The following is a 16,257-nucleotide window of genomic DNA, read 5'->3' on the forward strand; positions in this document are numbered from 1 at the left end:
AGTGAAGTAAGTCAGAAAGAGAAAAACAAATACCGTATGCTAACACACATATACAGAATGTAAAAAAGAAAAAAAAAAGGTTCTGAAGAACCTAGGGGTAGGACAGGAATAAAGACGCAGATGTAGAGAATGGACTTGAGGACACGGGGAGGGGGAAGGGTAAGCTGGGATGAAGTAAGAGAGTGGCATGGACTTACATATACTACCAAATGTAAAATAGATAGCTAGTGGGAAGCAGCTGCATAGCACAGGGAGATCAGCTTGGTGCTTTGTGACCACCTAGAGGGGTGAGATAGGGAGGGTGGGAGGGAGACGCAAGAGGGAGGGGATATGGGGATATATGTATATATATAGCTGATTCTCTTTGTTATAAAGTAGAAATTAACATACCATTGTAAAGCAGTTATATTCCAATAAAGATATTAAAAAAAATAGGTAACTAATAAGAACCTGCTGTATAAAAAAATAAATTAAATTAAATTCAAAAATACAAAAAAAAAGAATTAGGTGAATCACTCATGTGGTAGAAATTAACTGTTTAAATAGAAATTATAACATTTCATCAAATTTATTACCACATATACATGGGAACCTGGGGCCTGAAAGGACATACCCATTTTTATCTACATCCTAAATTCAGAATCATGTTTATATCCATATTGATGCAAAATAAAGTCATTGCTGGAGCTTCCAAAAGCAGCAACATTTTTTCCGAAAGCAGCAGAGGAATATTTTTATATTTGTGTGTGATTTATTTCTTTTGCTTTGTCCATCAGTTTAATATTTATGGATGCTCTTAGATTAGCCCAAAAAAGTCTATGTTTGCTCTTCTCCTTGGGCCATTCCAAATAAGTTCTCTGGGCCATGAGAGCTTTGAGCTTGTGATAGCTGCTAGGAACAGAATACTGTGGAATGGGATCCAGCAAGATCAGGATTAAGTTATTAGATCCTTCACTGAAGAGATTGTGGTGGGCAAAGTAGAGTTCATAATGGCACCACTCACTCTGGACAAAGTTGGGAGACAAAACAAAGATGCACTTGTAACTTTTCTCAATGCAGTTTATGATATTTTCCACGATGCTCTTGCCGGGAACAAAGTTTCTCTCATGGAGACAAATTCTTATATCTTCTTTTTCTAGGTTTGGTATTAACTCATTCTTCACCCAGGCAGAATCATGCCCACTATATGAAATAAAAGCATGGAACTGGACAGTTCTTTGGAGTTCTTCTAAGGGTACATTCCTAGCCCTGCGCCGGGTCTGGGTCCACTGACACACCATCCTGAGATACCAGGGCAGATCCAAGTAGACACAGAGGGCAGTCACGGTAACAGCCAATACCAGCCCAGGGACCCCAATGGTGACAATCAGCAGAGCTGTGCTGCAGGATAATTGAGATACATGGAAGTCCTTTAGTGGGGTTCCCTTATAGCTTTCTGGATAATCGCACTTATAAGAATCAGGCCAACCCTCTACCACTTCACTTGATACTTGGCCTACACTTTGGATGAAGTCTCTTAACTCACATGTACATTGGAATGGATTGTTCCCTGCTTTTAGGGACCTAATCTTCTGGCAGCTCTGGAAGAAATCAGCTGATGGGTTGGAGACTGAATTATAGTCAATGATCAGTATGGAAAGGCTGCTAAAGGTACCACATCCAGGAAGGTGGGCTAAAGAATTGGAAGCAACATTGAGTTCTTGCAAAGTTTCTAGACTGGTGACATCTTTAGGGATGCTCCTTATTCTGTTATTGTGGAGATCAAGAACCTTGACCCTGGGAGGTAAACATCTGAAAACAGAGTCAGTAAGTATATTTGACGACATATTTAAACTTAATAAACTTCTGGTCCAAGGGCAATTTCCTTCACTTTCATCATACTTTAGGGAATTCTGGCTAACATCCAATTGTTGTAGAGACTTCATCTCCTTGGTCATATGAACTATATTTGCAAGTTCTTTTAACTGATTCATTTGTAAACTGAGTGTCTTCAAATTAGCTAAGTTTGCACAGTTTTTAAAAACCATGTCTGTTAAGAGATTGTTGGAAAAATTCAAATACAGAAGTGGGCTAATTTGGGATGGGCAGACCATGTGGACCATGTGTGCAGCAGACACTGTGAGATGCTGGATGTTCATATTTGAAAGGGTTTTATAGATATAATCTTGTGGAAGACTGAACACTTCATTGACAACTTGGTGTATAGACAAGGCCTTCAGTGAAGTACCAGAATAATCAAAATCTCTGAAGTCAACGCGACCTTTTAGTTTCACATTTGAAATTGAGAAATAGTTGATGTTTGTAGGCCAAACCAACTGGAGGATCATAAAGAAGGAATTCCAAGTTGTTTCAATGTTGTTTAAAGTAAGATTTGATAACCTTGAATTCTTTTGAAGTTTTGACAGAACATTTTGGAAAGAAGAACACCCATTATCATCTAGCACACATTTGATATTAGACAGTTCCAGACTTACGGCGGTGCTGACTGACACATCCAAAATAAAATGGAATTCATTTCTTGTGGGGAAAACAATGTGCAGACTCTGGGTGTTAAGGTCTCGAAGGCTCTCAGGGTCTTCTTTTTCCCCGTATGTGTCTCCTAAGACCAGTAAAACCTTACTGATGTGCAAATAAGCAATCGGCAGCATGCTGGATTTTTGTAACTGTGTGGCACTCAACCCCAGAAATTCTAGTTGAGACATGTTGCCAAGCTCTTGGCATATGGGCAGAGCATCAAATGCATTAAATGAGAGGTCTAAGTGCTTGAGGTTCAGAGTAGGGTGGCAAGAAATCTTCTCCAGCTTGTTGTGGGACAAATCCAAGTATTCCAGTTCCTGGTTAAATCTGAAAACACTCATGTCAAGATACTGGATTCTATTATGAGAAATTATCAAAATCTTCAGCTTTGATAGTGATATGATGTCAGAAGTCCAAAGTTCAGAAATGTAGTTTTGTGATATATCTAAGATTGTTGTGTTCAGGGACAGGTCTTTGGGAACATGGGTAAGACCTGTTTTTGATCTGTCAACTAAAAATTCACTTTCATCAGATAACTGGGTTCTGATCTCAAGTATTAATATGAAGATGATGGCAAAATGGAAGATGCTAGAATTCGTTTTAGTCATTTTGTAACAGTAGACAATCCTAAGAGTAGTTGCTATTCTTCAGAGCATCTTGATACAGATACAGCTCCTAGGGGGAAAAAAATCAACATTAACTGACTGTATTAAATTAGGCATGGCTGACATTAAACATTTTTTACTAGAGACTCATTAAATGAAGGCTACATTATTTGGAGTCACACAACCTGAAACCAGGAAAAGGTACATATTTATAAACAATTATATTATCTCTAATCAAATAACTTTTAATATGGATATGTAATGGGTTGAATGGTGACCCTCCCCCCAAAAAAGATATGTCTGCCTCCTAACCATGTCCTAATCTCCTAACTGAATATTATCTAATTTAGAAAAAGGGTATTTGTAGAGATAATTAAGTTAAGAATCTTGAGAAGATCATCCTGGATTATCTAGGTGGTCTCTAAATCCAGTGACAATTATCCTCATAAGAGAAAGAGGGAGCGTTATTTACAATAGCCAAGATACGGAAGCAACCTAAGCGTTCATCAATAGACAAAAGATAAAGATGTGGTACACGTATACAATGGAATATTACCCAGCCGCTAAAAAAAAAAAATGAAACCTTGCCATTTGCAACAACATGGATAGATCTAGAAGGTATTATGCTAAGTGGAATAAGTCAGACAGAGAAAGACAAAAACCACATGATCTCACTTATATGTGGAATCTAAAAAACAAAACGAACAAAATGAAAACAGATTCACAGATACAGAGAATAAATATGTGCCAGTGGGGAGGGGGATGGAGGGTGGGAACAATAGGTGAAGGGGATTAAGAGGTACAAACCACGAGTTATATAATAAATAAGTTATGGGGATGTAATATACAGCATAAGGAATATGGTCAATAATATTGCAATAACTCTGTATGGGGACAGATGGTTACTAGACATATCATGGTGATCATTCCATAATGTATTCAAATGTCAAATCATTAGGCAGTACATCAACTACATTTCAGTTAAAAATAATAATTAGAATTTTTTAAGCATAAAAAATTATAAACAAGAGAAAGGCAGAGGAATATTTGACAGAGACAACAAAGACATGGAGAAGAAGGCCATATGAAAATATGAAGATGGCCATATGAAGGCAGAGAGTGGAATGATACACCCACAAGGCAAGGAATGCCAATAGCCAGAGGGCCACCAGAAGCCGGAGAGGCTCTGGAGAGAGTGCAGCCCTGCTGACGCCTTGAATTTAGACTTCTGGCCTCCACATCTATGAGAGAACAAGCTTCCGTTGTTTTAAGCCACCAAGTTTATGGTAACTGGTTACAACAGCCACAGGAAACTAATACAGAGGGGTTTACACATTCAAGGCGAGTCCTCTGACCCCAACCTCCCCAAGATCCTTTAGAGCTCACGCTAGGATTCACAGCTGGTGTACTTTCTATATTTGATACGTACCTCCCCATGGCTTTTTTGAGAGTTCCATCCCTGTGTGGTTGAATTAGGATTCTTTTTGCATTACCTTTTGTTACCTACACACAGTTTGGTGCCTAACTTTGGTCTTATTCAAAAGACAAGGATGTCCACTCTCGCCACTCTTATTCAACATAGTTTTGGAAGTCCTAGCCATGGCAATCAGAGAAGAAAAATAAATAAAAGGAATACGAACTGGAAAAGAAGAAGTAAAACTGTCACTGTTTGCAGATGACATGATACTATACATAGAGAATCCTAAAGATGCCACCAGAAAACTACTAGAGCTAATCAATGAATTTGGTAGAAGTTGCAAGACACAAAATTAATGCACAGAAATATCTTGCATTCCTATATACTAACAACGAAAGATCAAAAAGAGAAATTAAGGAAACAATCCCATTCACCATTGCAACCAAAAGTGGCAGGGGGAGGGGTGGTAGTGGTGGGATGAATTGGGAGATTGCGATTGACATATATACACTAATATGTATAAAATAGATAACTAATAAGAACCTGCTGTATAAAAAATAAAATAAAATTCAAAAGTTCCATAAATAAAAGAGTTCTCCTGCCAATGTAGGGGACACAGGTACGAGCCCTTGTCCGGGAAGATCCCACATGCCAAGAAGCAACTAAGCCCGTGCACCACAACTACTGAGCCCTCGTGCCACAACTACTGAAGCCCACACACCTAGAGCCCGTGCTCCACATCAAGAGAAGCCACCGCAATGAGAAGCCCACGCACTGCAACAAAGAGTAGCCCCCGCTTGCCGCAACTAGAGAAAGCCCATGCGCAGCAACGAAGACCCAACGCAGCGAAAAATAAATAAAATTAAATTAATTAAAAAAAAAAAGTAAGGGTGGTATTTTTATGTCATTGTTTGTATTTGGCTGAAAGACCCAGACATGACCCAAGTCTTCCTCTCTAGCTTCCTGAAAGAGCTACTCATACAAGGAGAAATATTTCAATGAGAATAAAAATAATACTCAATTACTGCCTGGGCCAGTGCCTAATATCTCAGAACAGAACCATCCTGTATAAGCTATATTGAAGTAAAAGTGGTTTGGGCTTATGGCTCGAGTGGGTTTCCCTACTTATTCCTAAACCTGAATCCAAATCTGGGGATCTTTTAACTTTCTGGCCAAACTCCAGAGTTCAAGGAAGTAGTGGTCAGCACCATCAGGTATGGTACACAGCGTGTGACTGGAGAGACAAAGGGCAGAGACAGGATCCCACACACAGACGTGAGTGCTTAGCACACAGTGAACCCATCACAAGCAAGATGAAAGCGGTCTTTGTTTGCTTAACAACGGCAACCATCACAGCAAATTTAAATTTATAAAACTGAGACAAGCTGGGACCTGGGACCCTTTGTGGCAGTGCTGCAGTGCTTGTATCTGGACAAATGACTCCTCAAGCAACAAAAAAAACCCAAAACAACTATAAGGGACTAAAAATAACTGCGTGCATGTGCAGTTGGGGCAAATTCTGGACAAAAGACACAAAAAGACCAAAAAAGCCCAGCTGCCGCTTCTAAAGAGCCTGGAGCAAAAACATGGTGTCGGGAGCAAAAGCAGGGTACTGCGCATGCCCACTGCACACAACACCACAAAGGGGCGGGCAAACCACCAAGCCACACCTCCAGCGACCCCCCTGGATACACCCCTAACCTCACTCCAAATAAGGAACCAGCTTGCCACCCCCCTCCACCTCGGGCCAGCAAGCAAGGGAAACTGTTACTTGTTCTTGCTCCCCTCTGCTGTGGCAGGGGCCCCAATAAAGCCTTGCCTGAGTTTCCTGTCTGGCCTCTAGTCAATTTCTATTTATTGGGGAAGTCCAAGAACCCTGGTCAGTATCAAAACTGCCTGTCTTCAAGCATTTAATGAAAGCATGGCTTCAGTTTTCTATCTAGCTTAATTAGTTGACTCAAATATCTTCTATTTGCTCAACCTCCATGTTGCCCTTTCATTTATAGTCATTATCTGAAGCACTCAATTTATGAAACCATCATATTACACCTGAGATGAATGGCCAGCTCTTTTTACATTCCTTTCTGTTTATGCCTGACTGTCCCATCCCTTTAACGGGAAGAGATTTGTTAACTAAGTTAGGGGCCACTCTTTCTCCAGGGGCAAGGGAACCACCCTCATCACCAAACGGTTCTAACAAAAAGCAAAAAGGAACAGATAAATTCTGAAGCTAAAATAGAAGCCTTAGTAGACCCTGGAATGTGCAATATCGAGGTTCCGGGCTTGGCCAAAGATGTCCAGCCAGTGATTAAGTAAAAAGGGTTATTCAGTGTCTAAATATAAGGTACAAATTTCTTAAACCTAAGGAAGATCTTCAAAAATGTTTGGAAGTAGATTAACAAAATAGGAGGCCACTGGTCTGACTAAACTGACCATAGCTGATATTCAGACCCTGATAGGAATTTTGGAAGAGGCCTTCTCCCCTAAGCTAAATGAGGAAAAGTAAAACTTTCCAACATAGGTGAATGGGTATGTCAGTCCTTCAATATCATTGAGGTAACCACCCAATTCTTTGAAAAGGAAAACAAAACTTCCTTGTTTTATAAATGTAGTCTTCACAGGACCAGAGGTGTGGTTCCAAAAATAATCCAAAACTCACCAATCCTTTTGCCACTCCCAAAGCCTTCCCTGTTTATCTTAAGAGGCTTGAAAGTATTAAACAAAGGGGAAACAAAATCATCCTAGGAGGAACTTGCCTGTACCTTTGAGATGCAAATGTCCTATCTGGTCTTTTCAGGAACCCTAATTTCTGACATCTTTTTAAATGGAAATTTTAAAAAAGAGGGTAAAGTAATTTAGAACTTGACTTGTCAAGGATAAATAGAAATCTTAAGTGCCTTTTCTGTAAACACTAGTAAAATGGGTGTGTTCATCTGCTAGAAACCCAGTTTGAATCCAGCCCCTTGTAACTGATGGCTTTTATGTTATACCTGACTGAGGGCTGAAATTTTGAAATGGGTACTATAAGGCCTCTGTGTTTGTTTGTGTGTTCATATGTATCTACGTGTGTTGTAGGTGTATGATATTGCAAAAAAATGAATTTGTAAAAGAGCTCTACTTAATAGGCTTAAAAAAAATTAAGTGCTTATATAAATACTCAGAAATAGAAAATAATCTGGCCAGAGTGAATTTCAGGTTCATGTTATCTGGATAATATTCACTACTAAACTGATATCTGGTATTGAAGGTGGCTTAAGCTTGTTGGTTTGATTAATATAGACATGTAAGAGTCATCAATGTTAAGTATAATACTTCTGTTGTAACTAGGTTTTTTTTTTAAGCTTTTTTTCCCATACATACATTTATTTATTTATTTATTTATTTATGGCTGCATTGGGTCTTCGTTGCTGCACACGGGCTTTTTCTAGTTGCGGCGAGCGGAGGCTACTCTTCCTTGCGGTGTGTGGGCTTCTCATTGTGGTGGCTTCTCTGGTTGTGGAGCATGGGCTCTAGGTGCACAGGCTTCAGTAGTTGTGGCATGCGGGCTCAGGAGTTGTGGCTTGTGGGCTCTAGAGCGCAGGCTCAGTAGTTGTGGTGCACGGGCTTAGTTGCTCTGTGGCATGTGGAGTCTTCCCGGACCTGGGCTCGAACCCATGTCCCCTGCATTGGCAGGCGGATTCTTAACCACTGTGCCACCAGGGAAGTCCATCTAATTGGCTTTTGATCAGGCCACTATTAAAGGTGGCTGAAAGTGGGAAGAGGGAGGGGTCAAGATCAAAGTTTTGCTAAAACTCATTCATAGAGAAGATCACTCATGGGCTTTTACCAAATGGAGGCTAATCATGTCTTTTCCGACAAACTGGATTTCAGAGAAAATCTGGTGCTCAAAGTTTTTTCCATGGATATTTCAAACTTTCTTCAAAAAGTGATTTTTGAAATCTCCATGTGAAAAACACGCTAGCTAACAATCTCTTTTCTCCGATAAGGTCTAAGACATTTCCTGTGGGTTCGTTGCTGTTGTCGGCATGCTCAAGGAATCCAACCTCATAACTCCACTCTGGTCTTTTAAAACAACAGTAACAAAACAACAAATGGGCAAATAAAGCTAAGAAATGCTAGCTAGCTGTCTTCCTCTGAACTTGTGCTCAGCCTGGTGCTGCATGATGTCCTATACAAGCTGGATGCAATTCTTGCTGGAATCAGCTTTTCTCCCACAGCAAGCAAAGTCAACTTCCCTAAGAACCCTGAGATTCTTTTTGACTTGTACTATTCTGTCTCTCTCTGTTTCCTCCTAGCCCCTCACAATTTGTTTAAGCGGGAGGCATGTCTATAAATCTATTTTTGTGACTGAAAGAATGAACGTCGTCCCCCCTTCCACTCTCACTTACCATTACTTCCCCCAGGTCCATAAATGGAGATAAGGGGGCTCTTTGATTAACAATTCAGTTCCTGGCTCCCAAAAGGCATTTGATTTTGTGAACCAAATCTAGAAACTAATGCCCAGGACAGGGAAGTCAGCAGGGCAGAAAGAAAGCACTTTAGCACTCACAAGCTCATCCCCACTCTGAGTTGCCCACCCGCCTCTTTTTTTTTCTCCCTATTATCCAATAGGTCAGCAGTCCCCAACCTTTTTGGCACCAGGGACTGGTTTCGTGGAAGACAATTTTTCCACAGAAGTGGGTGGGTGGGGGATGGTTCAGGCAGTAATGCCAGCGATGGGGAGCGGTGGGGAGCGGCAGGTGAAGCTTCACTCACTTGCCCGCCACTCACCTCCTGCTATGCGGCCCGGTCCCTAAGAGGCTGCGGACCGGTAGCAGTCCACAGCCCGGGAGTTGGGGACCCCTGTAATAGGTAACCAGGGGCCAAACATACTTGTAATTATGTACACCCAGGCATTGATATATCCACCTCTCCTAAGGAAAAACTTTAATTCTCAAAGAACATGCTTTCTTTTAACTTTTTAAAATATTTTACTTAACCCAGTATATCCAAAATATCATTTTAACATGCCATCAATATAAAACATTATTAATAAGATATCATCTATAATATTCTTCATTCTAAGTCTTCAAAATCCAGTGTGTGTTCTACATTCACAGCCCATCTCATCTGGGCTCCCCACATTTCAGGTGTTCCATGGGCACACGTGGCTAGTGGCTCTACCATATTGGATGGCCTGAGCCTAGATGGAGTTATCACAGCCATGCAAATAAGTACAAGCCTAAGTCCAGTCAATAGCAGCTCAAAGAGCTAACTCAAAACAGAGGTTCCATATCTTAGAGCCTAGGCACCTCTTTACTTCTCTCAATAGCAGTTTCTGTCCACTCTTGATTCCATACCCAGGTGTTCCTTTTTGGATTCAGGGCAATGTAAATGTTCTGCCAATTAGATGGGACCTGTATGTGTTGTTTGTTTTTTTAAAACAAAAGTTTTATTGAGATGTAATTCATATACCATAAAAAATGTCACCCATTTAAAGTGTACAATTCAGTGACTTCAGATCAATTCACAGAACTGTGCGACCATTACCGCAAGCAATTTAGAACATTTTCATCACCCTGAAAAGAACCACACCCCTTAGCTGTCACCCTCCAATGCCCCATTTGCCTCAGACCTAGACAATCACTACAGATTGTACTAATCTCTATAGATTTGCCTATTCTGGATATTTCATATAAATGGAATCATATTAGAAGTGGTTCTTTGTGTGGTTTTTTTTCTTTCACTTAGACTAGTGTTTTCAAGATCCATCCATGTTGAACCATGTGTCAGGATTTCATTTCTTTGTTGCTAAATAACTTTCCATTGTATGGATATACCACATTTTATTTATCCATTCATCAGCTGATGGATATTTGGGTTGTTTACACTTATGGCTCTTATGAATGTATAAACATTCACGTACAAGTTTTTGGTAGACATACTCTCTCTTGGGTGGATACTTAGATACTTAGGCATGGACTTGCTGCATCGTATGGTAACTGTGTTTAGCCTTTTGAGGAGTTCCAGGCTAGCTGCACCATTTTACCTTTCCACCAACAGTGTATAAATGCTCCAGTTTCTCCATATCCTTGCTAACACTTGTTATCATCTGACTTTTATTATAGCCTTCTTACTGGGAATGAAGCAGTATCTCATTATGGTTTTAATTTGCATTTCCTTGATACCTAATGATGTTGAGCATCTTTTCATGTGTATATTAGCCATTTATATATCTTCTTTGCAAATTTGCTGAACTTGTGTATTAGTTCTAATGGCTTTTTAGTGGATTCCTAAGTATTTTCTGCAATTAACATCATGTCATCTGCAAAATGTCATCTTCTTCCTTTCCAAGATGGATACCTTTTATAACATGTTCTTGCCTAACTGCCCTGGCTAGCACTCTCAGTACAATGTGGAACGGAAGTGGTGTGAGCAGACATCCTCGTCTGGCTCCAAATGTTAGGGAAGAGCTTTGAGAACCGTTAAGTATGATGTTAGCTGTGAGTTTTCCATCTATGCTTTTTATCAGGTTGTGGAAGTTCCCATCCGTTTCTAGTTTGTGAGTGTTTTTTTTTTTCCGGAAGAGGCAGAAGTATTGTTTCTTAATCAACAAGGAAGAAAACAAATGCTCTGACCACAGTGTCCTAGTTTGGGAGATGCCTCTCCCAGTGGAGTTAGTACAGTTGACCCTTGAACAAAGCAGGTGTTAAGGGTGCCTAATATGATTATAACTTTACAGTTGGCCCTTTGTAGCTGTGGTTCCACATCCTTGGATTCAACCAACCGCAAATAGTGTAGTACAGTAGTACATATTTATTGAAAAAGTATCTGTGTGTAAGTGGACCAGTGCAGTTCAAACTCATCTTGTTCAAGGGTCAGCTGTACTCACAGCTGTGTTCCATTCCTTCCTTCCCTCCCTATTTTCCTGACAGAAAGTACAATTCCTCTCTCCAACCTGACCCCAGAGTTCAAACTGTGCCCCATGAAGCTGGCTGGGAATGAAAGATGACATCACTACGACATTTAGCATTTAATTAATTCTCCCTTATCTACTTAAAATTTTCCAGCAATTTTTTTTTAAGTTGCCACCTGAGTAAATCTTAGGCTAAGGCCAACCTGTCTCCAGCTACTGACCTGAGGGGAGGGTTCCTCTTTTAGCTTCACGAAATGTTAACCAGCAACTTTGTACACAATCTTGGTCCAAGTTTTTTACTGTTGGCTTAGGATAAATTCCTGGAAGGAGTAAATAAATGTCTTGGATGGGTTTTCATGTTTATTGATAATTTCTATCACTTCTGTGAATTACTTGTTCACGTCATTGCCTATATCAGGGTTATGATTTCACTATTTAATTATACATTCTCTTTTATGTTACTGACACTAACCCTCCATCAAACTTTCTGCAAACATCTTCCCTCATTGTTTATCTTTTTATCCCATGATCTCTTGAACCAATAAGTACATAACGTTTTATATAAACAGGTAAGTTGACTTTCTCTTTGCTACTACTATCAGTTAGTTGTGTACTGGTGAACCAGGTTACAAAACAAAAATAAAAAGCCTGATTTTTTAGCACTTGCCAATATCTATGGTGTAAGTATTTCCAGTATAGCTGATTTCTAGTTACCAACTGACATGCCTGCAAAATTTCTGAATATTTAACCACTGGTTCTCACAAGTGTGTACAAACCAGCTCCAGCAGACTACTGGTATATGTTGCTTTTAGGTTTAGAGAGTTATTCTTCATAACAAGGTCAGATAGATATATGTGTATATGATCTCCTCAAACATAATTTTTCAGTTAATTTGATTTTTTTATTATCCAAGTAATAAATGTTTACTGAAGAAAACAGGAAATATGAATAAATAAAAACAAAATTTCAAATCAATAATAACCATATAGAGATACACCAATATCATTTTTGGAGCAACCATGTAGACTTTTTTCTTTTTTTTTTTTGCGGTATGCGGGCTTCTCACTGCTGTGGACTCTCCCGTTGCGGAGCACAGGCTCCGGACGCGCAGACTCACGGGCCCAGCCGCTCCGCGGCACGTGGAATCTTCCCGGACCGGGGCACGAACCCGTGTCCCCTGCATCGGCAGGCGGACTCTCAACCACTGCGCCACCAGGGAAGCCCCAGACTTTTTAATATATATATAAACATGCTTTAGGCTCTTGATACCTGTTGCCAAATTGCTATTCACACACCCACCCCCTCAGATGGCACTGGACCAAGTATTCTGTTTTGTAATCTGCTTTTCTTTTTTTAAATTAATCAATTAATTTGTTATTTTTGGCTGTGTTGGGTCTTCGTTTCTGCGCGAGGGCTTTCTCTAGTTGCGGCGAGCAGGGGCCACTCTTTACCGCGGTGCTCACTGTTGCGGCCTCTCTTGTTGTGGAGCACAAGCTCCAGACACGCAGGCTCAGTAGTTATGGCTCACGGGCATAGCTGCTCGGCGGCATGTGGGATCCTCCCAGACCAGGGCTCGAACCCGTGTCCCCTGTATTGGCAGGCAGATTCTCAACCACTGTGCCACCAGGGAAGCCCTAATCTGCTTTTCTTAATCCATAATGCGTCATAAATGTCTGTTTATATCAGTAAATATCCACCTACAGCTTTGTTATTATTGGCTGAATAATATTCCATTTTATTTACAATGTATTTTTAAAATATTTTAATTAACAATGTATTCAAGCAATCTTTTTAAGTTGTCTCCAAACTTCACATTATTATCATAAACAACTCTGCAATAAGCATCCTGTTCATCCATTTTCTTAGGATGTGTATGAGCAATTATTTCCTTAGGATACATTCCATGAAGTGAACTCTCTGAACCAACTGACATAAATCCATACCATTTTTCTCTGCCTATTGCTATGAATATGCCTTTTTGATTTTTTTTATATGTCTTTTTTAAATGATTTAATCCAAATTTAGAATAGATTTTTAGGTTGTTCATCTGCTATATAATTCAATAGCCTACTGACAATTTTGGTTTCCCTTCTGTTGGTTCTACTGATTATGGTATAGGGTGTTGACTGGAACTTTTCCTATGACTTGGGTCCAAAACCAAGGACTAGGAAGTGTTACTTACCCCATATTCTAAGGAGAGCTCCCAACAATTAGGGCCAAGCACTTCCTAAAGCAGTTGAACCAGACAGTGCAATCCCCACCATCACCCCATCCTCACATTTCCCAGGTACAAATACATAAAGAGGCAGCAGTGAGAGAGTCAGCAGCATTGAGATACCAGTGTTTATGATGTAAGGCTACACCCTATGATATGGGGAAAGGAGAAAACCTTTAGATGGAATTGGAGATTGAAAATGTTAAGCTAGAGTGCACTGTTAATACCTCAAAAGGGCTGAAGATGTCTGAAATCTGCTCACAAAAATTACTTCATATTTAGACTTGACTCTGTTGAGATTCCTTACTCCGTGCTTCCAATGCAGGAGGCGTGGGTTCGATCCCTGGTCTGGGAACTAAGATCCCACATGCCATGCGGCCAAACAAACAAACAAACAAAAAACAGAAAGTCCCTGTGGCTTTAGAAATCCCTTTAAGTCTCTTTATCTGCCTGTAATTTATTCTAATTCTCTTCCGATCAAACCAATCTCCAGAAATCTAGACAGAAAGTGACTTCCTCCTTTCCCAGTGCTGTGTTCTGTGTTCTCATTAAGACTCACTCTCTCCTCCATTTATATCCCAGTCATCCAGTCACTGTCTCTTAGCCATGCTTTCACACCCCTCCATCCCATCTTCTCTGCCAATCTCTCCCTTTTTTGGACTTCAGAACTGTGAGAAATACATTTCTGTGGTTTAAGCTACCCAGCCTGTGGTATATTGTCAGGGCAGCCTTAGCAGACCCCTACACCACTCTTCTCGATAATGGTCATGAGGCAGGTAACCCTGCTCCCCACTCCTCAATCCCCGTCCTCACTCACCACCATGACAGCAGGTCATGACAAGGAGCTTGACTTTTGTTCTTACTGCAAGGGGAGGTCATTTAGAACGTTTTAAGCAGGGGAGTGGCTTAAAATAATTTATACTTTAAAAATAATTACTCTGATTGCTGTTTGGAGAATGTATGAGGCAAGAGTAAAAGCAGGGAGGCCAGTGAGTTTACTGCAGTCATACAGGTGAGAGATATTGGTGGCTTAGTCGGGACAGCGGATGCTCTGCTCCAGGTTACAGAGTGGAACATGCACACTCTGTCCCTGATGGCCTGCAGACTCACCTGGGGGTGGCAGTAGAAAAAAAGGGAGGGAAGAATATCACAAAAGCTGCGTGGGTCCATGAGACACTTCTGTATCCTTGAAATAAACACGCCCTTTCCCAAGTTGGTATCTGCTACTTGCAACTAGAAGAATTCAAAAGAGGAAACAGGATTCCTGGAGATAGAACATCTTTATCTAAAAAACAAACTTATCTCTTATGATAGAGCTTTCATATGTCTGAAATGTGCATGGTTTCATATGTGGCAAAAATACAGGTTTTGTTTAATTTTATTTGAAAATGCCAAAATTCTATATTTTCATATAAAATATATTCTATATTTTCTAAATACTGTCAACAGTATTTTGTGGGAAACATATTGGAACCATTTAAAAATATTTGATCATTTAGAAGGTGTGACATAGTTTGTTGTTTGCTTTTTTTATGAATTTATTTATTTTTTTATTTTTGGCTGTGTTGGGTCTTTGTTGCTGCGCACGGGCTTTCTCTAGTTGCGGCGAGCGGGGTCTACTCTTCCTTGTGGTGAGCGGGCTTCTCACTGCGGTGGCTTCTCCTGTTGCAGAGCACGGGCTCTAGATGTGCAGGCTTCAGTAGCTGTGGCATGCAGGCTCAGTAGTTGTGGCTCGCGGGCTCTAGAGCGCAAGCTCAGTAGTTATGGTGCATGGGCTTAGTTGCTCCACAGAATGTCAGATTTTCCCAGACCAGCAATCAAACCTGTGTTCCCTGCATTTGCAGGCGGATTCTTAACCACTGCGCCACCAGGGAAGTCCCAGTTGTTGTTTGCTGTTTTGGTTTTGTTTGTTGGCTTGGGGATTCTTTAGTTTAGGGAACAAGTCCAACAGGGGCTAGAGAAAATTTACCATTTGGGAAAGGGCCTGTGGAAGAAAGTAAGTGCTCTCCTGAAGAGAAGGAAGGGCTAATGCAGACAGAAGATGACTCTAATACAATTTCATTAAGGCTAGTTTCTTTATAACTATTAATTATGAAACCAGTTTATTGAATGAGCTAGGTCCAGAAGGAAAGGGCTTTATTTTTCTCTCTAACCATAGCTTTACAAGCAAGTTTTGTTGAATCTCTCCCTCTATAAGGATCTATTCAGGATCTATCCTGAATCCTGAATCCCACAGATTTTAGTGACAAGTCTCATTTTAGTAATTGCACCTCTATTTCAGGCATTGAAATGTCCAGGCCAGTCCAGTTTAACATCAGTCTCACACCTAATTCAAAATTCTGCTTGGCCCTGGCTCGGGCCTTTCTTGCAGTGAAGCGGGGAAGGAGTGTGGTCAATATCATCACTCTTCCTCCATCTTCTCTGCCTTCTCTATATTCTGGATGTTCCCAGGCCCCTGCAAGTGAAGAGAGTATTAGAGAAAAAGGAGCAAGTCTCCCTGCAATTAACAACTGGATAAGGCAGGCAGGCCATCATGCCTCTGCCTCTGATTATGGCGGAGTCCAAATGTTGGTTCTTTCACAGGATGCATCTGTGGGTCATTCAGAG

At 40.5% G+C, this 16,257-nt stretch overlaps 1 protein-coding gene across 4 annotated transcripts in view; it reads right to left on the reverse strand.

Moving 5' to 3' along the window:
- Window positions 1-520: 520 nt before the first annotated feature.
- Window positions 521-16,257, reverse strand: part of TLR1 (toll like receptor 1) — a 43,760-nt gene continuing 28,023 nt past the window's right edge. For 2 of the 4 annotated variants that reach the window (XM_067735729.1, XM_067735730.1), the window contains exons 2-3: window positions 11,656-11,754; window positions 521-3,192 (exon numbers count right to left, since the gene is read on the reverse strand). In XM_067735729.1, coding sequence (XP_067591830.1) covers window positions 735-3,125 — 2,391 coding nt within the window. In that variant the 5' untranslated portion in view covers window positions 3,126-3,192; window positions 11,656-11,754 and the 3' untranslated portion in view covers window positions 521-734. The remainder of the gene's footprint in view (window positions 3,193-11,655; window positions 11,755-16,257) is intronic. The other 2 variants (XM_067735727.1, XM_067735728.1) reach the window with 1 other exon arrangement.

Source organism: Pseudorca crassidens, chromosome 4, assembly GCF_039906515.1.
Source record: "Pseudorca crassidens isolate mPseCra1 chromosome 4, mPseCra1.hap1, whole genome shotgun sequence".
NCBI classification, from domain to species: Eukaryota; Metazoa; Chordata; class Mammalia; order Artiodactyla; family Delphinidae; genus Pseudorca; species Pseudorca crassidens.